Here is a 27,854-nt window from a genome sequence, read left to right as displayed (position 1 = left end):
GTCCAGCTCCAGGAACATGGGATGATTCCCCAGTGCCAGGGATCATGGACCCACCTCCAGGGACACAGGATAATTCCCCACCTCCAGGGTCACAGGATAATTCCCCAGTTCCAGGGTCACAGCACCCAGCTCCAGGAACACAGAATGATTCCCTGGTGCCAGGGATCATGGACCCAGCTCCAGGAACACAGGATAATTCCCCACCTCCAGGGACACAGGATAATTCCCCTGCTCCAGGGTCACAGCATCCAGCTCCAGGAACACAGAATGATTCCCTGGTGCCAGGGATCATGGACCCAGCTCCAGGAACACAGGATAATTCCCCACCTCCAGGGACACAGGATAATTCCCCCTCTCCAGGGTCACAGCACCCAGCTCCAGAGCTGCACATCAGCTCCCGGGGGAGCCCTCCCGAGCTCCCCGCTCCATGCACAGCTCCCAACCCTGGTATCACCAACAAACACTCAACAAGAACAAGTTCCGACTTCTTTCTTTTCGAGCTTAATAAACACTAAACACATCTGCTTATCTTTCTTTTCTTTTTTTCCTTTTTTTTTTGCGGGATGAACCGGCGGGGGCTCTGCCAGGGGCTCTACTGGCTGCTGCTGCCGCTCGCCCTGCTCGCCGGTGAGTGCGGGGATCCCCCGGAGCTGACCGGGCTGCGACCCCCGCCCGTGGGGAGGGTGGCTCGGGGCGCGCCCCGGGGCTGTCCCGGTGGCTGCGGGGCGCGGGGGCTCTCCCGGCACGTGGGGCGAGGGGAAGCGCCGGGAAGCCGGGGACGGGCGAATCCCTGCGCGCAGGAACCGCGGCTGGGATCCCGGAGCCGCCGGTGCCTCGGGGCGTCGGTGCCGGGACGGGCGGTGCTGTCCCCCCGCGGGGACCGCCCGAGATCCCGCCGTGACCGAGCCCGCTCGCGGGGAGCGCTGCCGCTCTCTCCGGGGCGGGCGGTGTGTGCGTGTCCCCCCCGATGCCCCGGGGGCTGGCCGGGGTGCAGGTGACCCAGCTGGGTCACAGCCGTGTCGCCGCGGTCGCTGTGCCGCCGCGGCACGCTGGGGTGCGGAGGTGGCTCCGGCGGCGTGGGCGATGCCCGGGGGGCTGTGGCGCCCACCCCGTCCCCGTGCCCGGGTGGGTCCCGGCAAGCAGAGTGCCCACCCCAGCCCCTGCGGCTCGGCGGTGCCCAGGCTGCCACCAGCCCGTTCGCAGCACTGTCGGCCTTTGATGGCAGAGGTGCCACCCACCGAGGCAACCGGCTGGCCACCGGCCTGGAAAATCCCCGTGTCCCGGGACGCGCAGGACAAGAATCGGCTCTTTGAAGCCCGCCTGCTCCGGAGCCTCTTCGGGGACGCCGCGTTTGCGTAGACGCAAAGGAAAAACCTCTTTTATAGCGAGGGGCTGCTTGTGCCGGGGCTGTTTGCCACCGACACCGGGCTCGCACCAGCCCTGCTGGGGGGCTGAGCCCCGGGAAGCTCTGGGGTGGCCCTAGAAGGACTTTTGGGATAGTGTCACTTGGAGAGAGAGAGAGGGACACGCGGCCGGCCGAGGGAAGGGCGTCCAGCCGAGCAGCCCCGTGCCCTGCTGCGTTTTGGGGAGCGGGGTTGGGTTTCGGGGCGCTGGCCCCGGGCACAGCCTCGCTGCGGCGGAGGAAGTCGGTGACTCTTGGAAAAAAAAAAAAGCTGCTTTTGCTTCGGTTTGCTGGGGCAGTGACTCAGAGCATCGCGCAGGATGTCAGGAGGTTCCTTAGAGCCCAGCCCCGAGCGGGGCTGGCCCCGGGGGCTGCGGCGCTGCCCGGGCCGGGGCGCGGGAGCTGCCGGGTGCATCCCATGGGTGCCCGGGGCGACACGTGGCCTCGGGGCCAGCCTCCCGCGGGGCCCTCCTGCTCCAAAGAACGCTGATTTGGCCCCAAATCCTGCCGGGCTTGCTTGGCTCTGCCCCCTGCTCCGGCACGGGGTACGCTGGGGAGCGCTGGTCCCCCGCAGTTGGGGACATTGGTGGCCTTTGCTGTCCCCTCCCCGCGCTGAGCTTGTAGGTGGCTTGTTTAAATTTGGGGCCCCGCTTGGGCGGGGACTCCGTCCTGCTCCAGCTGATTGACGAGAGGGGGTGACTCAGCAGCGCCCAGGGGTCTCGCAGGAGCAGCCGGGGGAAACTGAGGCACGGGGGGTGTGGCTCGTCCCGCTGCACCTGGGGGGGAGGGTTTGTCCCGCAGCTCGAGCCGCCTTTCCTGGCAGTTCGGCTCTCCCCGAGCGTCCGGAGGATGTTTGCTCGCGGCTCCCGGCCAGCTCGGGGCGAGTGGAGGCGCAGGGCTCGGGCCCGGGGCTCGGGGCAGCCCCCCGGCTTCCCTCGGCTGGCACAGCGCTGGGGGGTCCCAGCCCTGCCTGGGCTGTGTCCCCACCCCGGCTCCGTCCTTCCTGCTGGGATTGCGGGGTGCTGGAGCCGCTGTGGGGGGCACAGCACATCCCCACAAGGGGGGACCGGGCACCCCCAGTGCCGGTCGTGGCCACGCTGATCCGTGGCTCCGTGGGCAGAGGTGATGGGTGAGGGTGGCACCCCCTTCCCCTGGTGCCCCCCGACCCCCCTGGTGTGGGGACACAGCCCCCCCTGCCCGGCCAGGGTCCCTGGGGGTCCCGGGTGCCACCAGGCTGGAGCCCAGCTGGGTGTGCCAGCGTGGGCTGCAGCAGCTGCCTCCTGCGGTCAGGTGCTTTTTATAAAACCCAGGGAAATAAAATAGAGGAGGAAAAAAAAAAACCCTATTTTAAAAAAATAAAAAAAAAAAAATTAAAAAAAAAGCAAAGCCACCGCTGTCTCCAAGAGCAATAACTGCTGCTTCCTCCCGGGCGCAGGGGGAGGGGAGGGGGTGGGATGGCAGGATAAATGGGATGGCAGGATAAGATGGGATGGAGATGCAGGGCCCGGGTGCTCAGGACAGAGCCCCCACAGCCCCAGTGAGGTGGGGGACACCGTGGGGGGCTCCCCAGGGTGCACCCTTTGGGTGAGGACAGCAGGGTTTGGGCACAGCTTGGCGCTGCCACATGGCAGCCACGGTCACGGCCCCACTGGGAACGTTGGTGGCCCTGGGAATGTGTGTCCTCATGTGTCCTCTGGGAGCCCTGTGGCACGGGCCGTGCCCTCCTGACGTGTGCCAGGGACGGGGGTGTCCCCGACACTTGTCCCCTGAGTTCCCTGTCCCGTGGCACGAGCTCCTGGCTGACGCTGGGATTTGCCAGGCTGGCAGCCGGGGCACCCGCTGGCACCCGGCCCGGAGCCCTCCTGGGGCATCCCTGTGGCATTCCCGGGAGCAGGGTCGGGAGCTGGGATGAACTTTCCACAAAAACAGGATATGGTGGGTGAGCCGGTGGGGCTGCTCTTTCCTGGAAAGAGGGGCTGAGCCTGGGAATGTGCCGCTGGCCAGCTCCGCTCGCCCGAGGGCTTGTTGCTTTGGGGCTGCTGGGATTTTGGGACAGGGAGAGCCGCAGCGACGGGATTTTGGGACAGGGATAATGACACTGCTGGGATTTTGGGATGAGGCCTCTGGGTTCCTCACCCCGCCTCTGGTTTGCAGCCAGCCGGTGCAGAGTCGAGTCCTGGGAGCCAAGTGACACCTTGGGGACCCTGTCAGGGTCCCTGGTGTGGTGACCTGGGACGCAGCTTGGCAGAGCTGCCTGGCCCCAGCAGCAGGTAACGGGCCGTGTGAGGGAGCAGGGCAGGGAATTAAAGAGCTCTGCTAATTAATCCTGAGCAGGTCCCGGCAGAGCAGCGGCGCCGAGCGCGGTGTGGGTGCAGAGCCATAATGCAGGGCTGCTCTGGGGGGCTCCCCCAGCTCTGGGGGGTCTGGGAGCCCCCTCTCCCCATGCAGCTGGGATGGATCCCTGCTGGAAGCTGGCTGGGAGTGCAGTGGTGGGGCTGTGCCAGACCCCAGCCCTCTTCCCAGCCCAGTGCCCTGGGAAAGGCGCTGGTGCCCACTCCTCCTGGCTGCCCCCACTTTGCCAGGGGTGCCCAGTGACCCCAGTCCCCTCCCACGGGGAAATTCAATTAAGGCTGGCATGGAGGAACCCCGGCACATCCCGCCCAGCTCGCCAGTGCTGTAATTTATCTGTAATTTATCCTCCTCCCGGCTCATTAATGTCGTTAATATTTCACGTGCTGCCGGTGCCGGCCGCGGTGGCGGGGAGCTCCCGGCAGCGTGGGGGCTGCTCGGGGGTCACGGGGCTGGGCGGGCAGGATTTGGGGTGCCAGTCCTGGATACCTGGCTCAGGGGACAAAGGTGAGTGCTCAGAGAGGCACCGTGGATGTCGTGGGCGAGGGCCCTGCCTGCGTGGGGAGGGGGCTGTGGGTGCCCCGGTGCTGCAGCCACCCCCAGCCGGCTGCTGCAGGGCGGGTGTGCTCTCCCCACACGCCAAACTGGTTTTTCTCCCCGTGCCTGCGCTTTCCCCGCCGTCAGCACTGCGGGGAACCGGTTCCCTCCGACTGTGCAGGACGGAGCACCCACGCAACCCGGGCACGGCACGCCCGCTGCAGCCGGGGGTGCCAGGCCGGGCGTCGAGGGTGCCCCCAAAGCAAGCTGTCACCTGCCACCGCCTCCTTTCCCTCCTTTTCCATGCTGGCTGAAGCCATCGAGCGCTTCTGGGAGGTTTCCTGGTGATGCCTGAGGGGTGCAGGGGGAGCCAGCAGCACCCCCAGGACCCTCTGGCACCGAGCGCCGGGCTCGGCGGGCGGGTGCCCCCGGTGCCCCCGGCGGTGATCCGCGCTCTCGCTGCGGCTCCCAGCCGTGCCACCGCGTGCCCTCGGTGCCACCCGCGCCCAGGAGGTGGCCGTGGCAGGGCCGGGGGCTCACGCTGGGGTGGCTCACCCCGGGCTGGGTGGCGCTGCCACTGGCCAAGGTGACAGTGACCGCGGGGCCCTGCCTGGCTCCCGCGGAAGCCGGAGCAGCGTCTCGCCCCCGTGCCGGGAAGGCTCCTCTCGGCTGGAATATTTGCTCCATGAGATCATGGTTTGCCGAAACAGCCAGGAGCCCTCGGCAGCGGCTGCGGGAGGGGACGCGTCCCGGGGCACCGCGGGGAGGTGGCCGCTGGTGGCGGTCCCGGTGCCCCCCAGCCCTGCTGGGGGCCAGGCTGTGCTTCGCAGCCTTGGGGACACCTGGGGACCCCGCAGCGGGGCCGGAGCTGGCTCTAGCCCCAGCGTGGGACGTGTCCCGGGACGCTGTCCCCGAGGGTGCCCCGCTGTCCCCCGGGTTGTGCCGTGTCCCCGCGCTGTCCCTCTCCCCAGGATGTGTTGTCCCATTGAAACTTGGTAAACACAGGAAGGGCTGTGCCGGGCTGCGGTGCTGAGCGTGTCCCTGGCTCCCGGCCGGGCCCCCCTCACCCCCCCGGGTCCCACGGGGTCAGGGCTGAGCCCCCCGTGTCACCCCCTCCGTGTCACCCCCCCGTGTCACCCTCCCCAGGTGTGGTGCCAAGGGGAGCAGCTCCCTGCCCTGGCCGTGCACAGCCAGGGTCACCAACGCTGTGGCTGTACCCTCCCTGGGCTGCCCATAGGGACCCCCCCATCCCCCTGGTCTGCAGCAGAGGGGATGGGGGATGTCCTGGGACTGCCCGGAGCACGGTGACAAAGCTCATGTCCCTGTCCCCAGCCGGGCACTGGTCCCGGGGGTGTCCCGGTGGACATGGGACATCCTGCCCGTGCCCATCCCCGCGCCCTCGGGGCTGCCCCGTGGCTGCTCCCAGCCCCTGCCGGTGCATGTGCTGCTGGCTGTCACTGTCACTGTGGTGACAGGAACGCTGAGTCCCTAGCTGGGGTGGCAGGTGCCCCGCCACGTCCCTGTCCCTGTCCCCGTCCCTGTCCCCGCAGGGCGCTGGCTCGGCCCGGCTGCTCAGGCAGTTTCGTGCCTGCAAACAAGCTGTAATTTAGCTCTAAAAATAAGTGAGGGGGAAGGTGCTGGGCTGGTGGCACACCCAGAGCAGGGCAGGGGGCAGGTGCTGTGCCAGCCCTGCAGGGGTCACGGCTGGGGGTCCCCGCAGTGCCCAGCTGCTTTGGTGGGAGTGATGTGGAAACGCTGCAGATTTGTCTCATGGCTCCTCTTCCCCTGTCACCCCGTGTGTGTGGGACCTCTGGTGTCCCCTCTTCTCCTTGTCACCCATGTGGGTCCCCAGGAGTGGCACAGCCTGTGTCTCTCTTTCTGATGGCACTTTTTTGGGGGCTTGACCCCCTCGTCCTACCTGGCATCACCCAGGACCCCAGCAGCACCTGGCATTTCGGGCTGCCCCTCTTTTGGGGATCCCCACGGTGAGGGGGGGGTGCAGCTGTGAGCCCTCCCTGCGCCACATGGCTGTCACTAACCCTGTCCCTCTGTCCCCAGCCTGCCTTTTCCGCTACAACGTCCTGTCCCTGGTGTACCTGCTCTTCCTGCTGCTCCTGCCCTGGTTCCCGGGGCCCTCCTCACGCTTCACCACAGGTAAGGCTGGCACGGGGGGGGGTGGGCACCAGGGCAGCTGCCACCCCCTCCCGCGGGCACCTCGCTGCGGTTTCACCCCGGCTGGGCGCTGTGGCTCCGTGTGGAGCCTCTCTCTGTTAATTATAGCCCAGAGGGGCTATTAATAGCCCTTAACCAAAAACCTCAGGGCTGGGCTGTGTGGGCACACCACGAGCGGCCCCTCCGCCCTGCCCGGGGCGTCCTGCTGGCCTCGGGGGTCACCCACACCGGGGCAGGTGCCCGTAGCCCCCCTGTGCCCGGCTTGGAGCCCACCCCCAGCGCCTGGCACGGCCACAGCTGAAAGCTTTACCCTCTGAATATTTCATGGGCTCGCACGGCCCCGGATCCCGGCACTGCCGAGAGCCTTTGCCTGGATTTACAGGAAAAAACAAGTGGAGGGAGAGCTGTTGGCCCGGGGCCGCCCCCAGGGCAGCTCACAGCTGTGGTGGGCTCGCTGCCCACCCCACCCCCTGGCCAGGAAAACGGGCACAGGGCCCGGAGAGCCGGCTGGGATGGGGGGAGAGCCAGCTGGGATGGGGGCACGGCTGCAGCTGGTGGAAGGGCTGACAAGCTTTGGAGTGGGAGGGACCCCTGCAGCCTTCCCTGGGATGTCCAGCAGGGATGGGGACCCCTGGAGCCATCCCCAGGGTGTTCCAGCAGGAATGGGAACCCCTGGAGCCATCCCCAGGGTGTTCCAGCAGGGATGGGGACCCCTGGAGCCATCCCTGGGATGTCCAGCAGGGATGGGGGTGCTGACTGCACCCTGGGGTGGTCCCAGGCCAGCGGGGCCAGGGAGGTGCCAGCTGGGGCTGCAGGGCCATGGAGGGTGGTCCTGGGCTGGGGGAGGGCAGAGCCCTGGTAGGATCCCGACCCTGGGGCAGAGCCCTGGAATCTCTGGCACAGTGCTCCCTTCCCAGCTCCTCCTGAGGGTCCCTGCTGGGGTTGCTGGTGTCCTTGGCTGGTGGGTGACAGCTTTGCCCCTGTCACAGGTCACAGCAGCCGCATCCTCAAAGCTCTGCTGGGGATCAGCATCCTCTTCCTCCTCGCCCACCTGGTTTTCCAGATATGCCTGTACACACTGCCCGTCCTGGACCAGCTGCTGGGGCCCAGCTGTGAGTAGGGGGTGCCTGTGCCCACCCTCACCCACCCACCCACCCCCAGCCCTGCTCCCTGTGCTGCTGGGGGGCTGCTGAGGCTCTGCAGGGTCCCAGCCACGTGCCACCTCTGGGGACATCCCGTGCCATGCCAGGGTGCCCATTGCACTGGGCACAGAGCCCATCCTGCCATGGATGGGAGTGTTCTCCCCATGCTGGGGGGTGCCCGGTGCCTGCCCACTGGGGTTTGCACCCCTCAGTGCCCCCCTCCTCCCCACAGGCAGCTCCTGGGAGGTCCTGGCTCGGCACATTGGGGTCACCAGGTAAGGGCACTCTCACCTGTGGGGCTGGGGGCTGGCAGTGCCTGGGGGCTCACCCCTGAGCCCTCCTCTGCCCCCCAGGCTGGACTTGAGTGACATTCTCAACTCGGTGCGGCTGGTGGCACCCGACGTTGGCATCCTGCTGGTCTCGTCCCTGTCCTTGTGCCTGTGCCGCCGCCTCAGCCCTGCCCCCTCCAGAGGGAATCCCGAGTCCCTGGAGTCCTCGGAGTGGGTGAGAGCCACCCCCACTGCCATGGGGACATCCCACCATCTGCATGCCACCGGGTCCCCGCCAGCCTGTCTTTGGCTGGCCCCTGTCCCTTCCCTGGGCACAGCCTGGGGCTTGGCATGGGGACATCCCCAGTGGTTGGAGACCCAGTTTGGGGCAGTTTTGGCCAGGTTAGAGGGCTTGGTCATTGTCACACAGCTTAGGGTGACTCAGCCGTGCGGGAGTGCCTGTGTTTGTGCTGGCATTGCCGCAGGGATGGTGGCAAACAGCTGGGACAGTGGGGTGGGCAGTTGTGGGGTGGACAGTTATGGGGTGGGTGGTTTGGGGTGCAGGCTCCCAGCTCGAGCTCGCTGGTGCAGGACTGGGTTAGGGTTAGGGTTAGGGTTAGGGCTGTGCCAGCCCCACCTGGCAGTGCCAGCAGGTGACAGGGACACTGTGCTGGTGGCAGACACAGCCCCAGTGGCTCCCCAGCAGCCCTGGCTGCGAGGCTGGCCCCGGCCGTGCCGGGCTGTAACCGGAGCAGCGGCCGGCAGGGATGCCTTTGCCGTGAGCCCGGGAGGGAGCCTGGAAAAAAGCTCAGTGCTGGGAAGCCGGCTGCCGGAGCCAAGGAAAACAGGCGCCCTGAGGAGGCGCTTTCCAGGCGGCTGACAGATAAACACGGCCAGGTGCCGGGCACTGAGCCCGCCCGGCCGGCCAGCCCTGCCCTCCGCAGAGTGGGGAAACTGAGGCACGGCCCGGAGCTGCCCGGGGCCGGCTCGCTGAGCTCAGAGCACGCCGGTTCTCCCCGGCAGAGGGAAGAGAAGGACGCGGGGCGGCAGCGGCGCGCGGCGCACAGGGACTCGCGGCTGCGGAGCCGGCTGCGGGACAAGGCTCACTCCCTGCTCTGGGAGGCTGGCAAGGGCCTGAGCATCCTGCTGCTGGCCCTGGCAGGTGGGCACGGCCTAGGGGGCACCTGGGGGGCGAGCTGCTGGGGAGGATGCTTGGTGCAAAGGGGGGATGCTCTGTCCGGGGTGGGTGTGATGCTCGGTCCGAGGGAAAGCGTGGTTGGTGCGTCAGGGGAGGGTTTTGCATCCAAGGGGAAAGCTCAGTGCAGGGAGGGAGGGATGCTTGGTCCAGAGGGGAAAACTGCAAGGAGAAGGGGTGATTGTTCAATCCAAGAGAGAAATCTCAGTCCAGGGGAGAGCTGCTCACTCTGAGGGTCAAACGCTTGCTCTGTGGAGGAAGAGATGCCTGGTCTGGAGAGGGAGGGGATGCTCAGTCCAAGGAGGGAGGATGCTCATTCCAAGCAGGAGTGATGTGTGGTCTGAGGACGGGCTTAGAGTCCAAAGGGGAAAAGCTTGGACCAAGAGGAAGGAGATGCTTGATCCAAGGTGGAAAACTCGGTGCAAGGGGAAGGGATGCTTGCTCTGAGGAGGAATGCTGGGCCCAGGGGGATGCTGCTCAGCCCAGGGGATGCTGCTCGGCCCAGGGGCATGCAGCTCAGCCCAGGGGGTGCTCTCAGCCCAGGGGGCTGCCAGGCTGTGCACTGACTGCCCGTGGGCTCTGCTCCCCAGGGATCACCCTGCCCTCCGCCTCCTCCAGCGTCTACTTCCTGCTGTTCATGGGGCTGTGCACGTGGTGGGCCTGTCACCTCCCCTCCAGCCACCAGGCCTTCAACGTCTTCTGCGTCCTGGTTGGCATCTACAGCGCCTGCCACCTGCTGTGCCTCTATGCCTACCAGACCCCCTTCGTCCAGGGGGTGTTCCCACCGCCCACCATCTGGGCACGGTGAGTCCCAGGGAGGGAGCTGTGCCCGGCTGAGCTGCCCCGTCCCAGCCCGGGGAGGGCATCCAGAGCATCCCTCTGGGATGGTTCCTGATCCTGGCTGGGGTTGATGCCAGCTCCTCTGTCCCCGCAGGGTGTTTGGCTTCAAGGACATCATCCTGTACTACAACTGCTCCCAGCCCAACACCCTGGACCTCAACAACAGCCACCCCTGGCCCGTCTACGCCAACCCTGGCGTCCTGCTCCTGCTCTACTACACCGTGGCCACCCTGGTGAAGCTGCGCTGGCGGGATGCCAAGGTGAGGGGCTGCAGGGCTGAGCCAGACCCCGCTGGTGACAGCGGTGACATTGGTGACGATGTGCCTGGCTGTGGCTGCCCTGGCGCTGGTGCAAGGGAGATGGGGGCAGTGGGGTGCCCACAGTGTGGGGTGCCTTGGCAGGGGGCTGGGGCAGGGTCCTGCTCCCCAGTGGTGGCAGTGGGTGCCCTGAGCTGGCTCCTGCCCCTCGCAGAGAACCGTGGCACCGGCACGGCCGCGCCCCAGGGACCTGGTGGAGCTGGAGAGCTGGCCCCAGGACACCCACCGTGTGGCTGAGGACACCAAGGTCGGTTTGGGGGGGGCTGTGCAGGGAATGGGTGCGGGACGGGGGTGCCAGGATGGACTCTGAGCCCTCTCTGCCCTCAGCCCATGCTCTACCCCAGCACTGGGAAACCGGGCGCCAGCACCGAGAACTGCACCGTCCACGTCTTGAACACACGTAAGCCTGACCCCAGCCCCTCCCCAAACCCTGCCTGGATCCTGGGGGTGCCTCGTGCTGCCCCTCCCCAAATCCTGGCTGGATCCTGGGGGTGCCTCGTGCTGCCCCTCCCCAAACCCTGCCTGGCTCCTGGGGTCCCTCACGCTCCCTCTCCCCAAACCCTGCCTGGCTCCTGGGGTCCCTCACGCTCCCTCTCCCCATGCCAGGCAGGAGGCATCCGTCGGCGTGGCTGCCCCTGCGCAGCCTGGGCCACGTCCTCATGAAGCAGAGCTACGTGTCCGCCCTCATCGCCATGATGGTAAAGAGCTGGCAGGGGACACGGCCCTGGGGAGGGGACACGGCCCTGGGGAGGGGACACGGCCGTGGTGGGGGCACCTCGTGGGCTGAGCCTTCATCCTCCCCGGCCGCAGGTGTGGAGCATCATGTACCACAGCTGGCTGACCTTCGTGCTGCTGCTCTGGGCGTGCCTGATCTGGACGGTGCGGAGCCGCCGGCACTTCGCCATGCTGTGCTCGCCCTTCCTGGTGCTCTACGCCATCGCCCTGTGCAGCCTGCAGTACGTCTGGGCCATGGACGTGGTCGCCGAGCTGCCCACCCACATCAGCTTCATGCATCTGCAGCCGCTGGGGCTGGTGCATCACAGCTACCCCTGCATGGCCCTGGGGGCGAAGGTGAGCGTGGCACCGTCACTGTCACTGTCACACCCCTGTGGGACAGCGCCCGGCTGTCCCCGCTCACCGCCTGTCCCCGCAGCTCCTGCTCACCCTGACCTTCTGGATGCTGCTGCGGAGGTTCGTTACCGAGAAGGTGCTAACGAGGAGGGCCCCGGCCACGCCGCTGCTGGAGGTGTCTGTGGCAGAGACAGGTGAGGGCTCCTGGCGTCACCCACGCCGAGCACCCCGCCGCTGTGGGGGGGACCCCTGCAGCTGCTGCAGCCCCTCCGTGCCCCACAGAAACCAGCCAGATGCGGGACGTGCTGCACAAGCTGGGGGAGGTGGTGAGGAACTTCTTTGCCAAGTTCTGGATCTGTGTCTGCGCTGCCAAGTTCATCGTGGTGACCTTCGCCGGCCGCCTCGTCCTCTACAAGATCGTCTACATGCTCCTCTTGCTCCTCTGCCTCATGCTGTTCCAGGTGCAGGGGCTGGGGACCCCTGGGGACCTGTGCCATCGCCAGTGTGGCCCTGCTGATGTCCCTGTCCCCGCAGGTGTACTACAGCCTGTGGCGCAAGGTGCTCAAGGGTTTTTGGTGGCTGGTGGTGGCCTACACCATGCTGGTGCTCATCGCCACCTACACCTACCAGTTTGAGGACTTCCCCATGTACTGGAGGAACATTACGGGCCTCAACGATGACCAGTGAGTGTCCCCTGCCCGCTGCGGGGTCCCTGCTGGCACCAGCCCTGAGGTGGCACCGGGGCATGGCCAAGGGCTGGGTCGCACCTGGGGAAACCGAGGCACGGAGCAGGTTGGGGTTGAGCCCTGGTGTGGGGGCTCAGTGCCTGGTTGGGGTGGGATGGATGAGACCCCGTGCTGACCCTCCTCTCCCCATCCAGGCTGAGTGACATGGGCCTGCAGCAGTTCAGCGTCTCCAAGCTCTTCTCCAGCATCCTCATGATGGGTTTCTTCCTCCTGGCCTGCATCCTCCAGCTGCACTACTTCCACGAGCCCTTCATGCTCATCACTGACCTGCAGCACATCCGCCCCCCCTCTCCGGCCCCCGACCACATCCCCAGGTAGGAGCGGGTGCTGGGTGATCCCCCTGCACCCCGAGCCCCCCGTCCCTGCTCTGAGCCCCCTTCCCACAGGTCCGAGGAGCTGCACGGGAGCCGCCTGCTGCGGGATGTGGCCTCTGCCGAGACCGCCTGGTCCCGAGACTCGGACACGGCGTCCCTGGGTACAGGGCAGGGATGGGGCACAGCCTGGGAGGGGGTGTCCTCCAAGCCAGGAGGGACCTGGGAGGGTAGGGAGGTGGGTTTGGGTTGATATCTGAGTGTGGGACAGTATGGAGGTGGATTGGGGCATTCTCCAAGCCTGGAAAAGACTTAGGGTATGGACTGGGGTGTCCTTCAGGTCTGGGAGGGTGTGGGGATGGACTGGGATGTTCTCTGAGCCAGGAATGGGCTGGGAGGGGTGTCCTGAAAGCTGGGGTGGGACCAGCATAGTGAAGGGATTTATTGGGGTCCCCTCCAAGTCTGGAAGGCTGCAGGGCTGGATCGGGATTCCCTCTGAGCCAGGAAGAGGCTGGAGGTTGCAGGGATGGATTGGGTTGTTCTCCAGGTGTTGGGGAGCTGTGGAAATGGATAGGGGAGGACACAGGGGGTGGGTTGGGGTGTCCTCAGAGCCAGCAAGGCTGCGGGGGTGTCCATGAGGGTCCGTGTCCCACAGCATCCAACAAATGGGGGCTGGTGCTGGAGCGCCTGGTCGTGCTGGGCCGCGCCTTCTCGGACAGGGTGACGCGTGGGGAGGTCTTCGTGAGGCGCCTGCTGGAGCTCCACGTCGTCAAGTTGGTGGCTCTCTACACTGTCTGGGTGGCCCTGGAGGAGGTACCCCTGGGGGCGTGGGGTTGGGGGGGCTCAGCTGGGCCCCCCCCCAGGTGCAGACATGGCCTCTGCCCCAGGTCTCGGTGATGAACTTCTTGCTGGTGCTGCTGTGGACCTTGGCCGTGCCCTACTGCCGCTTCCGCCACATGGCCTCGTGCCTCTCCACCGTCTGGACCTGCATCATCATCGTCTGCAAGATGCTCTACCAGCTCGAGGTCGTGGACCCCCACGAGTACTTCAGCAACTGCACCCAGGTGTGCCCAGCGGGGCTGGTTTGTGGGGGGCTCCCTGGCTGGAGGGGGGGGCCTGGGGGGACGCTGACCCATCCCCCGGTGCTCCCCTCTGCAGCCCCTACCCAACGGCACCAACCTGACCCCAGAGGAGCTGGGCAACTCCACGCTGTACCGTGGCCCCGTGGACCCTGCCAACTGGTTCGGCATCCGCAAGGGCTTCCCCAACTGGGGATACGTCAAGGTGGGCACGGGGAGACCGCGGGGACCACCCGGAGGGGGATCCCTGCCTTCACAGCGTGGTCCTGAGCGTCTCTTCTGAGACCCTGGGGAGATGCTGTGTGTGAGGACCACCACGGGGGGATTGTTGGCCTCGCGCTGCGGTGCTGAGCGTGCCCTGCTCCCCCAGAACCACCTGCAGGTGCTGCTGCTGCTGGTGTTCGAGGCCGTGGTGTACCGGCGCCAGCAGTACCACCGCAAGCAGCACCAGCTGGTGGCCCCCGTCACCGAGACCGTCTTCGAGGACATCTCCCGCGAGCACCTGGACCTCGGCCTTGTCAGCTGCGCCAAATACTTCATCAACTACTTCTACTACAAGTTCGGTTTGGAGGTGGGAGCAGGGGCGTTGTTGTTGGGGGGGGGGGGGCCCCAGCGCTGGCAGCCCGGGGGCGGGGGGTTTTTTTTTGGGGGGGGGGGGTCCCAGCGCTGGCAGCATCCCGGCGCTGAGCCCCCCCTGCGCCCCCAGATCTGCTTCCTGATGATGGTGAACGTGATCGGGCAGCGGATGAACTTCGTGGTGATCCTGCACGGCTGCTGGCTCGTGGTGATGCTGACGCGGCGGCGGCGCGCGGCCATCGCCCGCCTCTGGCCCAAGTACTGCCTCTTCCTCGTCATCTACTTCATCTACCAGTACCTGCTGTGCCTGGGGATACCACCCGCCCTCTGCATGGGTAAGGGGCACGGGAGGCACCCCACCTTTCTGTGGGGCACCGCTGGGCTGCCCTGGGACGGGGCTGGAGGGGAGGCCTGGCGCTGATGGTGCCCCCTGCCCCCCAGACTATCCGTGGCGCTGGAGCAATACCATTCCCCTCAACTCGGCCCTCGTCAAGTGGCTCTACCTGCCCGACTTCTTCGAGGCTCCCAAATCCACCAACCTCATCAGTGAGTAGCCCCCTGCCTGCCCATGTGGTGCCCTGTCCCCCTACTCCAGCTCCTGGCATCCTCGGCCCTTGGGGTGACACAGCCATGGCAGCCTCCTGGCCCCCCTACTCCAGCCCCTGGCACCTCTGTGCCCATGGGGTGCCACCCTCCTCCAGCCCCCCCGACCTCTGGGACCCCCCAGCCATCGTTTGGGTCCATCCTGCCCCCAGGAGCAGGGAAGGACAGGCAGGAGGGGTGGAGGAGCTTTAAGAGCCCCACTGCTTTGGAGGTAGAGCTTAAACCACACACACCCCGTTGGAGAAGGAGCCATGGCAAACCCCACCCCTTTTTGGGGGACCTTAATTGTTTTCCCATCCCTTTTTGGGAAAAGGAGGGGCCTGGAGAGATCCGCACATGGTTAAAGAGGAGGAGGGGATGGGGAAAGCCCCACCTGCCTGGAGGGAATTAATGAGCTCCCCATCTTGGGCAGCATGGGGGTGCCCCACGCCTCGGGGCAGGGTTTGGGGGGTAGCAGCGTTTTGGGGAAGGCTGTGGCCTGGGCTGAGCCCTGTTCCCCCAGATGATTTCCTGCTGCTGCTGTGCGTGGCCCAGCAGTGGCGCGTCTTCGAGGCCGAGCGCTCCGAGCCGTGGCTGCAGGCGGCCGGGGACAACTCCGACCGGCTGGACCGGGAGCAGGAGCACCACAACCCCACCCCAAACTTCATCTACTGCAAGTGGGTGCCCCCAGCACAGCTGGGCCTTCCCCGAGGGCAGTGAATGGGGCTCTCCTCTGGGATGGCATCCCTGGGGGGTATGGATGGGGTGGGAACCAGCTGGGATGAGACCCCTTGGGGTGTGGACACAATGGAATTCCACCCTTGGAATTCCAACCTTGGGGTATGGATAGGATGGGCTCCCTCCCTGGGATGGAGCCCTTTGGGGTAGGGACAAGATGAGATCCCACCTTTGGATGGCAAATCTCCTGGGGTGGGACCCCTTGAGGTGTGGGTAGGATGGGACCTTCAGGCAGTGGGAGCTGCCGGGCTGGGATCCTCAAGAATGGGACTGGAACCCCTTTGGGCCAGGGTCCCTTTGGACATGACCCCCCTGATGGCTGGAGCAGGGACACCCTGAGGCTCTTCTGGAAGGAGATGAGGTGGTCCAGGACACCCCTGGTGGTGGTGCTGGACCCTCACATCCTTTGTGCCATAAACTGGGACGAAGCCCTTTGTCCCTCATGACAGGGCTGGTGTGGGGACTGGGACCAGGCTGGGAAGGGACGAGGGCCCTGCTCCTCTGACCACCCCATCCGCAGGTCCTACCTGGACATGGTGAAGGTGGTGGTGTTCCACTACTTCTTCTGGGTCGTCCTGGTGGTGGTTTTCATCACCGGTACCAACCGCATCAGCCTCTTTGGCCTGGGCTACGTGCTGGCCTGCTTCTACCTGCTGCTCTCGGGCACGGCCATGCTGCGCAAGCCGGCCCGCGCCCGCCTCGTGCTCTGGGACTGCCTCATCCTCTACAACATCGCCGTCATCATCTCCAAAAACATGCTCTCGGTGCGTTGTGACCCACGGGCTCCTCCTCGGGTCACCCTGGGCGTCCCCTGGGGTGTGACAAAGCCGTGCGTGCCCTCTCTGCCCGCAGCTCCTGTCCTGCGTGTTCGTGCAGCAAATGCAGAGCAGGTTCTGCTGGGTGATCCAGCTCTTCAGCCTCGTCTGCACTGTCAAGGGCTACTACAACCGTGAGTTGCTGGTCTGGGGGTGATCTGGGGGGCTTGGGGCTGCAGGTTTGGGCTGCTGCCTGACCTGCCTGCACCTCTGCCTGCCAGCCAAGGCGATGCCCAAGGACCACGACTGCACGCTGCCCGTGGAGGAGGCCGGCATCATTTGGGACAGCATCTGCTTCTTCTTCCTGCTGCTCCAGCGCCGCATCTTCCTCAGCTCCTACTACTTGCACGTCATGTGGAACCTCCGAGCCTCTGCCCTGCAGGCTTCCAGGTGGGATTGGGGTCCTGGAGGGTCCCCGTGGGTGCTGGGGGCTCCCCCTGACCCCGCACTGTCCCTGTCCCCCAGGGGCGTGGCACTGTTCAAGGCCAGCATCTTGAAGAGCCTGCGCTCGCACCGGCAAGCCGAGAGGAAGTCGCTGGACCAGCTGAAGCGGCAGTGAGTGGGTTTTGGGGGGCACTGGGACCCCTCTCCCTGCACCTTGGGACACCCCTGTGTATGGGGTGCCCCTGGGGGCCAGGGGGAGCGGGCTCTGCAGCATCCTCTGCCTCCAGGATGGAGCGGATCCGAGCCAAGCAGCAGAAGTACCACCAGGAGCTGGCCACCAGCGCGGGGCAGGAAGGGGCCAGAGCAGGTGAGAGCTGGGGGGTCCCTCCCGTGTCCCCAACCCCTCTCCGGACACACGGGTGTCACTGTGACCCTTTGCCAACGCCCATCCCGGTGGAGCCCCGTGGAGCACCGTGGTGACCCCTCGTGCCCCGAGTCCCCCCGAGGCGGGGTGGGTGCCCTGGGCAGGGCCCTGCTCAGCCCTGTCTGCCATCCCACAGCTCCCGGCGGCCCGGCAGACCCGTCCCGGCAGAGGGAGCGGTGGTGGCGGCCATGGTTAGACCACGCCGCAGGTACAGCCCTGGCGCGGGGCCTAACGGGGCTCAGCCCCTCGGAGAGGTCCCTCCGCCGGGACTGCTAACACCCGCAGGGACGCTGGTGGCACTGCTTGGCCAGGGTGACACCCTGCATGTCCCCTGTCCCCGGGCTTGGCCTCAGAGCACTAACCACGGCTTCTCTGCCCCCAGCACTAACAGGGTGTTGGACTGGGGGTGCCAGGCTGGGTTTGGGGTCACTGACGTCGGTCACCTCCGAACGCTGGCGCCGGAGGGACGCCGCTTTGGGGACGTGGCAGTTGAGTCGTTGGCTTTGATGTCCCCATGGGTGTCCTCGGTGCCAGGCGGCGCCCTGGGAGATGGCAGCGGGGACAGCCTGGGGTGTGACACCCCTGCCATGGCCCTGGCCGTGCCGTGATGCCCTGTGTCCCCCCGGCAGTGCTGCATTCCGGGGAATACTTCCTCTTCGAGTCGGACAGCGAGGAAGAGGAGGAGGTGCAGGAGGAGCCACGGCCGGGGAGGCCGAGCGCCTTCCAGGTGAGCAGGGCTGGGGACTGCAGAGCAGCCAGAGGGCTGGCAGTGTCCCCAGGGTGCTGATGGCCCCTGTCCCCCTCCAGCTCGCCTACCAGGCCTGGGTGACCAACACCAGGACAGTGCTGCAGCAGCAGGAGCAGCCCGAGCAGCCGAGGCCACCCAGCACCGACAGCGCTGCAGGTGGGTGTGACACCCCAAAATAGGGCTGGGGGGGCAGGAGGGGACACAACCCAGAGTGTGTGGGGACTCTCTGGTGGCTGCAGTGGGGTTTGGCACAAGCTGTGCAGCTTCTTTGGTGCCCACCCCGGTTGTTAAGGTGGTTGCGGGGGGGGACAGGGGATGGGGTGGTGGATGGAAGAGCCCCAAAAATGATGTTCGTCTTTCCTTGGGGCCTGACCCTTGAGGGGATGGCACAAGGAGAGAGGTGGAGGCTGCCGAGGGGGCCGAAGGCCAGGAGGAAGAGGATGGGCAAAGTTCTGGTAGGTGGGCAGCAGGAGTGCAGCACAAGGATGCTGGGGAGGTCTGGGTGGGCACGAGTGACCCTCCAGGCCTCTTCCTGCCCTGGCAGAGCGCAGCAACGTCTTGCAGCGGGTTCTGAACATGCTGAGGTTCCTGTGGCTGCTGTGCCAGGCCCTGGTGGACGGGCTGACCCAGTGGCTGGACAGCCAAACCCGGGAGCACACGGACATGTCGCAGGTGCTGTGCCTCGAGAGATTTGTCATGGCGGAGCGGCTGGCCAGGGTGAGCCCCGGGGGGACAGCGGGGCGCGGGGGGTGGCAGCGCGCGGTGGCACTGACGTCCTGCCCGCCGCAGGGAGAGGAGATAAACCAGGAGTTCCCAGATGAGCTCTACGAGAGAGAGCTGCCGCCGGAGGAGCTGCTGCAGAAGCTGAGCTCGCCCGGCTCCTTGGCTGCAGAGTTCCAAAGCAGCACTTCCAGGCAGGTGCATAGATACCCCCGAGGGGGCTGCTGGAGCGCCACAGGCGGGGCAGGGGGCTCGCCCCCGTCTCTCTGTCATCCCCAGCAGGTGCCTAAGAGCTGCCCCTCCTTCCAGCAACCAGGAGCAGGTGATAAACGTGGAGGACGTGGCTGATGCTCAGCAGTTCCTGGCCGTTCCCCAGCAGCGCAGGCGGACTGCCAGTGAGCTCCTCAAGAGCAGGTGCACAGGGGGACATGGGGACATGGGGACGCAGGATGGGGACGGGGCAGTGGCAGGGGGGCTCACCCCAGCCCTGCACCCTGCAGGAGGTTGTGTGTCTCCGAGCTGGAGGAGTCTGAACGGTTCTACCGGTCCCACAACCGGTTCCTGAAGCTGCTGCTGGCCGGGTACCGCTTCGGGACCGGCCACTCCGAGCTGCTCTGTTACTTCACCATCATCCTCAACAACATGGTCACCGGCTCCGTCATCTCCCTCTTCCTGCCCATCCTCGTCTTCCTCTGGGCCATGCTTTCCAGCCCCCGGCCCACCAAGCGCTTCTGGGTGACCGCCATCATCTTCACCGAGGTGGGCAGGGGGTGGCCAGTGAAGGGACGATGCCACCTGGCCCCTGCTGCCACCCGCTGACGCCAGCGTCCCCACAGATGATGGTGGTGGTGAAATACCTCTTCCAGTTTGGCTTCTTCCCCTGGAATGGCTACATCACCCTGCTGCGCAACGAGGGCAAGCCCTTCTTCCCACCACGCATCCTGGGCTTGGAGAAGTCCATCCACTACATCAAGTATGACCTGCTGCAGCTCCTGGCCCTCTTCTTCCATCGCTCCCTGCTGCTGGTGAGCCCTGGGCCGTGGGTGGGCATTTGTGGGGAGCTGGAGCTGCTCCTGGGGGGCTCTGGGAGAGCCCTGCAGGTGCTGGGGGGCTCTCCCGTGGTTTCCCACCAGTGCTGGTGGGAATTGATGCTGCAGGATGGGGAGTGAGGTGTGTGGGGCTGGGGAGCCCATAACCATGTCCCTCCACAGTCCTATGGGCTGTGGGACCAGGAGAAGACGACAGACAAGAAGGATGAGAGCAAGGAAGGGGAGGAGAAGCCGGAGGAAGCCGTGTCCCTACAGCCAGAGGTGGCTGAGGAAGGGCTGGAGGCTCCAGCCCAGCCAGGAGCACTGGAAGCAGCCTCGGAGCTGGAGGGCGAGTCTGTGGAGCAGGAAGAGGGGACCGAGGCCACGCAGCTCCGCTTCAGGAGGAAGCAGAGGAGGAAGACAACGGAGATGGTTCCAGTGGAAGGTGAGCACCAGTTCCCAACCCTCGTGCCCTGCTGAGGAGCAAGGCTGGCACCCCCAGGGTGCTGGGGTCGGGCAGGATATGGCCCTGCAGGACCCTGGCTGTCACCCACGCTGTGCCTCACTTCAAGGGGGCGAGGAGGAGGAGGAGGAGGAGGAGGTGTCAGCCGAGAGCCACGCTCAGAGGAAGCTGAAGGCGTTTGGCTTGCGGGTCAAGAGCTTCTTCCTCACCACGTGAGTGGTGGCGGTGCTGGTTGGGGTGGGGGCTGTGGGGTGCGGTCCCTGTCACCTATCCCCTGTGTCCCCTGTCCCTGCAGGGCACAGAACGTGTACCAGCCAGTGTGCCAGTTCTGCCGGGACATCCTGGACACACAGAGCCGCGCAGCCACCGACGTCTACGCCTACATGTTCCTGGCTGACGTGGTCGACTTCATCATCATCATCTTCGGCTTCTGGGCCTTTGGGGTGAGCAGGGAGTCCCACAGGGCCCTGACTGTCCTGCCTCCACCACGGGGTGAGGCTGGGCCACATGCTGACCTCTCCTGCACCCCAGAAATACACGGCGGCCGCCGACATCACCTCCTCGCTGTCGGAAAACCAAGTGCCGAAGGCTTTCCTGTTCATGCTGCTCTTCCAGTTCAGCACCATGGTCATCGACCGCGCGCTCTACCTCCGCAAGACCGTGCTGGGCAAGCTCGTCTTCCAGGTCACCCTGGTCTTCGGCATCCACATCTGGATGTTCTTCATCCTGCCCTACGTCACCCAAAGGTACGTCCCGAAGGATTCCCTGCGTGGCACTCGCGTGGGCACCTTGGTGTCCCCGAGCCCGCGCGGTGGCCCAGGCTGGTGGCTGAAGGGTGACACGTCCCTCCCGCAGGTTGTTCCGCCAAAACACGGTGGCCCAGCTGTGGTACTTCGTGAAGTGCATCTACTTTGGACTGTCGGCCTACCAGATCCGCTGTGGCTACCCCACCCGCATCCTGGGCAACTTCCTCACCAAGAAATACAACCACCTCAACCTCTTCCTCTTCCAGGGGTAGGGCACGGGGCCGCAGGGAGCCCCGGGCACCCCGAGGGTGCCGTACCACTGTCCCCTCCCCGTGTCCCCCCCAGGTTCCGCCTCGTGCCCTTCCTGGTGGAGCTGCGGGCCGTCATGGACTGGGTGTGGACGGACACCACGCTGTCCCTCTCCAACTGGATGTGTGTGGAGGACATCTACGCCAACATCTTCATCATCAAGTGCAGCCGGGAGACTGAGAAGGTACAGCCCTTATGCCAGGAAGGGTCCCTCACTGAACCCCTTTTGGGGGGTTTGTTGGGGTCCCCCTGAGCCCACCCTACACTCTGTGCTGTCTCCCCCCACCCCAGAAATACCCCCAGCCCAAGGGGCAGAAGAAGAAGAAGGTGGTGAAGTACGGCATGGGAGGCCTCATCATCCTCTTCCTCGTGGGCATCATCTGGTTCCCGCTGCTCTTCATGTCCCTGGTGCGCTCCGTGGTGGGCATCATCAACCACCCCATCGACGTCACCGTCACCCTCAAGCTGGGGGGGTACGAGGTGAGCATGTGGGGGTGGGTGTTGGGGTGCCCAGGTGGGACACCGGGGTGCCCTGCCTGGCTGATGTCCCCCTGTCCCCTCCAGCCTCTGTTCAGCACGAGCTCCCAGCAACAATACATCCAGCCCTTCACCTCGCAGGACTACGAAGAGCTCACCAAAGAGTTTGAGAGCGAGCCGGTAAATCCCTCCTCCCCACCCCAAAAAAACCCTGCTGGCTGCTCGGGGCAGGGGCTGGCAGAGCCCCCAGGGCAGGGGCTGAGCCGTGTCCCCCCTGCTGGCAGCTGGCCATGCAGTTCATCAGCCTCTACGATGTGGATGACATCGTGACCGCCCGCATCGAGGGCAGCTCGGGCTCGCTGTGGAGCGTCAGCCCCCCCAGCCGCGAGCAGATGCGGCTGGAGCTGCAGAACGGCTCCTCTGACATCACCCTGCACTTCAACTGGATCTTCCAGAGGTACCTCGGGCACGGCCAGGGAGGAGCCAGCCCCGCCTGCACCCCCCTGCCCACACTGAGCCTCTCGTGCCCGCAGGGACCTGGGCAAGGGGGGCACGGTGGAGAACGCCTACGGCAAACACGACACAGACCTGGAGCCCGGCGCGCCCCAGCGCCTGCAGCTGGCCCAGCTGCTGGATGGCACCAGGAAGGAGCCCGTGTGAGTGTCCCCTGAGGGGGTGGCTGGACCCCTGTGCTCAGTGGGATGGTGTAACCCACCCCTCCCCATCACTCCACTTTCTTGCAGGGAATTGCTAAACCTCTTCCCCAAATACATCCGGGCGCCCACAGGCCTCGAAGCTGAACCTATCAAGCAGCTGCTGCCAGGTAGGTCCCAACACAATCCCCCACAAGAAAACCAGCACTGGGTGCCACCTCTCTGAAGACAGGGAGGACATGAGTCCCAGTGTGTCCCTCCCTAAAAAATCAGCACTGGCAGCACACCCGATGGTGCCATCCCCTGCGGACAGCGAGGACGCGAGTCCCACTGTGTCACTCCCCCTCAAAAAAATTGTCCTTAAGAGCACAGCAGCCACTGTGCAGTGCCCTGACGGTGTCACCCTCTGTAGATGACGAGGACAGCTACCTGGACGTGGAGGTGCATCTGAAACAGGAGCGCAGGGGCTCTGGCCCTGGCGAGCACTTTGTGGAGTGGTGGGTGCTGAGGCAGAAGAACGCCCCACCCCAGCAGGGCAACATCCTCCCCATGATCATCTTCAACGACAAAGTCAGCCCCCCCAGCCTGGGCTTCCTGGCTGGCTACGGGTACGTGGAGGGTGCCAGGGTGCAGGGGGGATCCGCAGGGACTCGCTGGTGGGATCCAGGATCATCCCTCTTGCAGGATCATGGGGCTCTACGTGTCCGTCGTGCTGGTGATCGGCAAGTTCGTGCGGGGCTTCTTCAGCGAGGTCTCGCACTCCATCATGTTCGAGGAGCTGCCCTACGTGGATCGCATCCTGAAGCTGTGCCAGGACATCTTCCTGGTGCGGGAGACGGGCGAGCTGGAGCTGGAGGAGGAGCTCTACGCCAAGCTCATCTTCCTCTACCGCTCGCCCGAGACCATGATCAAGTGGACACGGGAGAAGGAATAAGGGGAAGGGGCTGCAGCCCCCCCTGACAGGGACATCACCGCCAATGCCTTAAGCAGCCCCCCCCCCAGCTGGGGCACGTCCCGGCCCGGGAGGCAGGGGGATGTGGGGTTCTGGGCACTCCCGTGGAGGGAGGATGTTTTTCTGGATGTTTTTCTTACATTGCTTTGAAGCCGTCCGACCCGCACGGACCACGTTGTGCCTTCCCGGGGAGAGGGGACAGGAGGTGGCCCCCCCACCCACTGGGCACCCCTGGCTGCCAGGTGGGGTTGGGGGGTTAAGAGCCAGCCCGTGCCCCCCTCCCTGCCGGCCCCAGCCCTGCTCCAGAACCAGGTTGAACTCGAGCAATAGCCCCCCACCCCCAGCTCCAGGATGGGGGTCCTGGGTTGTGGCCCCCCCATGTTTGAGGAGGTCTGGCAGCCCCAGTTGGACTTTAGACACTTGTGACTTTGAGTTTGTGTTTTTTTAATAATTCAAATGTTTTATTTATACAGATACCGAATAAAACAAACTTGAGGCCTCCCTGGCTGACAGGCAGCTGGGGCAGGGAGGTTGGGGGAGACCAGAAACCTGCACCCCAGCCCACCGTAAATGGGGATGGAGGCTCTCCCTGCCCCTGGCTGGCACAGAAATGGGGTATAAAAGCAGCTGCCTGGGTCTCAGGAGTCCTCACCAACCTCTGGGGTATCCCTGAGGAGCGGCACCTGCCCCAGCAGTGCCACAGTGGGATTGGTCTGTGTGCCCTGCTGTCCCCAGCCCCTTCAGCTCTCGCTGGCCTCCTGGTTCTGCTCCATCTCAGCTCTGCAGGGGACAGACACTGGATGGACACGGCCTCGGGGCTGAGCAGGCGGGGAGGGACCCCCCAGCCCCGGTACCTGCGGATCCTGCGCTGGCCCTCGGCACGCATGTAGGGCGGCAGCGTGTCCAGGGGACCCTGCATGAGAGGGGCCGTGAGCCTGGGGACCCCCCACTGCCCCCGAGACCCACCCCCTGCACCCCAAAACCTCACCAGCTCCTTGAAGGTGAGGCGGCAGCTGTAGCACAGCAGGGGGATGTAGGCAGCTTTGCTCTCAACCCTGTGGGACAGGGGCGAGGACAGGGACACTCAGCGGTGCCACCCTGGGAGTGGCTGTGGAATCCTGGAATGTCCCCAGCCTAGTGCTCACCCTGCTGCTGGCTCCTCAAAGATCAGCGTGGGCTCCAGAGCCAGCTCCTCCTCTGTAAGAGCCAGGGGGTCACCGAGGGGTGCACAGCTGCTCCCCAAATCCCCCCAGTGCCCTCCCCACTCACCGCCATAGGTGTCCAGGCCGCAGAGGCAGAGCAGGCAGCGCTGCCACTCGCTGCTGGCCTTGGCCGGCTCCGGGCTCAGCTTCTCCCCAGTCCTGCAGCCAAAACGGGGGTTGTGGGTGCACTCCAATCCCCCCACACCCCAGTACCCCCCCACGGACCCCCCATACCGGTACACGGTGCTGATGGTGGAGGGGAACTCCTCCTGCAGCCCCAGCAGGAAGCGTTCAACCAGCTGGTGGATGCTGAGCTTCTCCTGGCGCTGTGGGAACCAACAGGGAGGGCAGGGCAGCACTGGGGGTCCTATCCCTGCCATGGGGACACACAGCGCGGGCTCCCCACCACGGGACCCCCCTACCTTGGTGAAGAGGGGTGGCACAGTGACGCTGGGGACGCTGAAGAAGCGGTTGTAGAAGGCGATCTCCTTGGCCGTGTAGTCCCGCATGGGTCTCACCACCATCACGTCACCGTGGCGCTGGTCCGTGAAGCCCTGTGGGTGCAGGGCTGCCAGGGCACCGTGCCACCACCAAGCCACTACCCCCCACGGCATCGTGTCACCCCTCAGGTGCGGGTACCCGTCCCCAGCTCACCGTGTCCACGGCGAGGAAGGCGCCGCGCCCCAGGGAGAGGTTGGTGAGGAGCTTGATGGCCACGCGCGTCAGGCTCTCGCCCGTCATCACCTTGGCGTAGCCCCTGTCCCGGGCCGTCTGCACGATCAGGTGGGTCCTGGTGACGAGGTGACAGCGGGTCAGAGCCACCCTGCCCGCCTGGCACCGGTGCCGGGCAGGGTCAGTCGCTCACCGCAGCATCTCCAGCAGCTCCTCCCGCGCCGTCGCCGTCGCCACGGCCTCGAAGCTGCGGAGCAGCTCCTGGGTTCGGGCAGCGTCCGGCAGGCGGGGGGTGGCCGGGGCTGCTGCTGGGGTGTCCGGGGTGCTGTGGCCAGGCAGAGAGGTGCCACTGTCCCCATCCTGTCGCTGCTGCTGGATGAAGTTGTCCACAGCCTCCTTGTAGGAAGGGCCGGAGGGGCTGGATGCGGCGGCGCGCTCCGGCCCCGGCTGTAAGATGGATGGGGGCAGCTCCAGTGCCTGCAGGGTAGAGAGGGATACAGGGGAAGTGTTCCAGATGTGTCCCCTCACCTCAGCACCTGTCCCATGTCACCCCAGTACCTCCTCCAGGTGGATCAGGTGGTAGGGGAAGCCGGTGGCCTGCAGCAGGGTCTCCATCTGGGCCAGGGTCTGCTCCCGCTGCTCCGGGCTCTGCCTGCGCACGGCTCCCTCTGGAAGGTGGGGGCAGTGCCAGGGCTGCTGCCACATTCCCAGCCTGTTCCTGGGGCCAGGGTGGCAGCTCCCCAGCCCTGGCACAGTGCAGGGGACACTGTGCTGGGAGTCGGTAACGGGGCAGGGAGTGGGGCTGGGAATGGGGCAGGGAACAGGCAACAAGGCTGGAATGGGGAGTGAGGCAGGGAGATGGCAGTGGGACAGGGAATGGGCAGTTGGACATGGAACAGAGAATGGGCTGGGAGTGGGCAGCTGGACAGGATCAGGGGATGGGCAGTTGGACAGGAGCAGGGAATGGGCAGTTGGACAGGAGCAGGGAATGGGCAGCTGGACAGGAGCAGGGAACGGGCAGCTGGACAGGAGCAGGGAACGGGCAGTTGGACAGGAGCAGGGAATGGGCAGTTGGATGTGGAGCAGGGAACAGGCAGGGAATGGGCAGTTGGATGTGGAGCAGGGAACGGGCAGGGAATGGGCAGTTGGATGTGGAGCAGGGAACGGGCAGTGGGACAGGAGCAGCAGTGGGGCTCCCTCACCCTCAACGTAGACGAGGCCGGGGACGAAGCGGAGCCTCTTGGCCGCCTCCCGGCTGAGCCCCTGCAGAGCAGTGGGGTGAGGTTTGGGGTGGGGTGTGGGGTGAAGGAATAATGAGCCGTGTGCCCCCCAAGCCCCCCCGAGCCCCCACTCTCACCTCCTGCACCTGCCGGACCATGGCACAGGAGGCCGGGCCCCCCGACACTGCCAGCAGCACCTGTGGGGACAGCAGGGACAGTCACGGCCCTGGGGCCACCGCGGGTCCCCCGGCCGGGTCCCCCCCGTGGGTACCTTCTCTCCCGGGAAGATGACGCGGTTCTTGCCCAGCATGGCACGGAACTTGTGCACGAAGTACTCGCGGAAGCAGTCACTGGGGACGTGGGGACACGGGGACTCCTGAGCCACGGCTGGGCCCACACCCCCAGAGCCCGCATCCCCACACCCCAAAGTCCCCTTGATGTCCCCCAGAACAATGTCCTCAGGCCCCAACATCCCAAAAATCCAAAGATCCCCATGAGCCACGTCCCCAAACGTTACTGTCCCCCCCCTCTGTGTCCTCAACACTCAACGTCCCCAAGCCTTGATGTTGTTTGGCCCCCACGTCCCAGACACCCAATGTCCCCAAACCTTGAAGTCCCAGAGATCCAATGTCCCCAGCCCCAGCATCCCAACGCTCCAGACACAACGTCCCTGAGAACAAACGTCCCCAATCCCTGATGTCCCCAAGACCCTAAGTTCCCAAGCCTCCATCTTCTGGAGACTCAAAGACCCCAATTTCTGATGTCCCCAAGCCCTGATGTCCCCAATTTATTATGTCCTCCACCCCCAATGTCCCCAAGCATCAATGGCCCAAATTTCTGATGTCCCCAAGCCCCAATGTCTGATGTCCCCTAGGCCCGATGTCCCAATTTCTGCTATCCCCAATTTCTAATGTCCCCAATCCTCAGTGTCCCCAATTTCTGGTGTCCCCAAGCCCCGATGTCCCCAATTTCTGATGTCCCCAGCTCCGATGTCCCCAGCTCCGATGTCCCCAAGCCCCAGTGTCCCCAATTTCTGATGTCCCCAGCCCCGATGTCCCCAATTTCTGATGTCCCCAAGCCCCAGTGTCCCCAGTTTCTGGTGTCCCCAGCCCCGCTGTCCCCGCGGTCCCTCACCGGCAGAAGGGGTCCCCGACGCGGATGACGAGCGCGGCCGTGCCCTGCCCGCACTTCATGCACGTTCGGGGGTGGCTGCGGGGACACGGCCGGTCACCGGGGACACCGGGACCCGACCCCCCGGGAGCGGCGCCGAGCGGGAACGGGGGCGGTCCCGGTCCCCGGGCAGCACCAGGGATACCGGGATGTTACCGGGGGATACCGGGAGCGGGGGACCGGGAGCACTGCAGGGATACCGGGGGGTACCGGGAGCGGCCCCGGGGGTCCATTGCGAGGCCGGACCGGACTCACACCTGTCTGCCGGTGCGCGGCGGCGCCGCGGCGGTTCCGCGTCCGCCCCGCAGCCACCACCGCCACCCGCCATGTCGCACATAGCGGCGCCACTTGGTCCCGGTTGGTCCCGGTGAGTCCCCGGGGGTCCTGCTCGACCCGGGCCCCGCTCAGCCTCGTTCGGCTCGCACTCGGCTCCGCTCGGCCTCGTTCGGCTCCGCTCGGCCCGCACTCGGCCTCGTTCGGCTCCGCTCGGCTCCGCGCGGTCCCGGCAGGTCCCGCCGTGTCCCGGTGCGCTCCCGTCGCGGGGC

At 65.8% G+C, this 27,854-nt stretch overlaps 2 protein-coding genes across 9 annotated transcripts; one reads left to right on the top strand and one right to left on the bottom strand.

Annotated features, from left to right (window-relative positions):
- The first annotated feature begins 563 nt into the window (after nucleotides 1–563).
- Nucleotides 564–23,543, top strand: PIEZO1 (piezo type mechanosensitive ion channel component 1). Of its 6 annotated transcripts, none has more exons than XM_041400457.1 (51): nucleotides 564–627; nucleotides 6,347–6,442; nucleotides 7,450–7,572; nucleotides 7,835–7,877; nucleotides 7,956–8,106; nucleotides 8,895–9,033; nucleotides 9,657–9,870; nucleotides 10,001–10,166; nucleotides 10,378–10,470; nucleotides 10,551–10,623; nucleotides 10,830–10,921; nucleotides 11,034–11,294; nucleotides 11,377–11,488; nucleotides 11,577–11,755; nucleotides 11,829–11,977; nucleotides 12,175–12,354; nucleotides 12,427–12,515; nucleotides 13,007–13,164; nucleotides 13,239–13,415; nucleotides 13,510–13,635; nucleotides 13,801–14,001; nucleotides 14,137–14,341; nucleotides 14,448–14,552; nucleotides 15,112–15,265; nucleotides 15,847–16,090; nucleotides 16,179–16,275; nucleotides 16,363–16,531; nucleotides 16,607–16,696; nucleotides 16,813–16,892; nucleotides 17,086–17,157; nucleotides 17,579–17,676; nucleotides 17,757–17,853; nucleotides 18,078–18,152; nucleotides 18,242–18,414; nucleotides 18,487–18,611; nucleotides 18,727–18,831; nucleotides 18,918–19,176; nucleotides 19,254–19,442; nucleotides 19,629–19,890; nucleotides 20,018–20,120; nucleotides 20,204–20,351; nucleotides 20,524–20,654; nucleotides 20,764–20,922; nucleotides 21,000–21,147; nucleotides 21,255–21,443; nucleotides 21,528–21,620; nucleotides 21,725–21,897; nucleotides 21,974–22,096; nucleotides 22,184–22,263; nucleotides 22,506–22,701; nucleotides 22,778–23,543. In XM_041400457.1, exons 1-51 carry the CDS (start codon nucleotides 564–566, stop codon nucleotides 23,025–23,027), a joined length of 7,278 nt encoding a protein of 2,425 aa, XP_041256391.1. In that variant the 3' UTR covers nucleotides 23,028–23,543. The 6 variants fall into 6 exon arrangements, with proteins under 6 accessions (XP_041256391.1, XP_041256388.1, XP_041256392.1 ...); XM_041400454.1 differs by having other exon boundaries at nucleotides 20,440–20,654; XM_041400458.1 differs by lacking the exon at nucleotides 10,378–10,470 and having other exon boundaries at nucleotides 20,440–20,654.
- CTU2 (cytosolic thiouridylase subunit 2) lies at nucleotides 23,458–27,838 on the bottom strand. 3 transcript variants are annotated; one of them, XM_041400463.1, is made up of 15 exons: nucleotides 27,781–27,837; nucleotides 27,567–27,749; nucleotides 27,274–27,348; nucleotides 26,411–26,489; nucleotides 26,277–26,336; nucleotides 26,122–26,182; nucleotides 25,478–25,587; nucleotides 25,113–25,396; nucleotides 24,902–25,037; nucleotides 24,670–24,801; nucleotides 24,482–24,573; nucleotides 24,315–24,406; nucleotides 24,191–24,242; nucleotides 24,034–24,100; nucleotides 23,458–23,958 (listed from the first exon to the last, which is right to left on the bottom strand). In XM_041400463.1, exons 2-15 carry the CDS (start codon nucleotides 27,644–27,646, stop codon nucleotides 23,458–23,460), a joined length of 1,821 nt encoding a protein of 606 aa, XP_041256397.1. In that variant the 5' UTR covers nucleotides 27,647–27,749; nucleotides 27,781–27,837. The 3 variants fall into 3 exon arrangements, with proteins under 3 accessions (XP_041256397.1, XP_041256395.1, XP_041256396.1); XM_041400462.1 differs by having other exon boundaries at nucleotides 23,654–23,825; nucleotides 23,900–23,958; nucleotides 27,567–27,838; XM_041400461.1 differs by having other exon boundaries at nucleotides 27,567–27,838.
- Nucleotides 27,839–27,854: the final 16 nt, after the last annotated feature.

This window comes from Onychostruthus taczanowskii, unplaced genomic scaffold, assembly GCF_017590055.1.
Source record: "Onychostruthus taczanowskii isolate IOZ18803 unplaced genomic scaffold, ASM1759005v1 scaffold18, whole genome shotgun sequence".
Taxonomy (NCBI): domain Eukaryota; kingdom Metazoa; phylum Chordata; class Aves; order Passeriformes; family Passeridae; genus Onychostruthus; species Onychostruthus taczanowskii.
The sequence above is the reverse complement of the archived record's forward strand: the minus strand, read 5'-3'. Positions and strand labels throughout refer to the sequence as shown.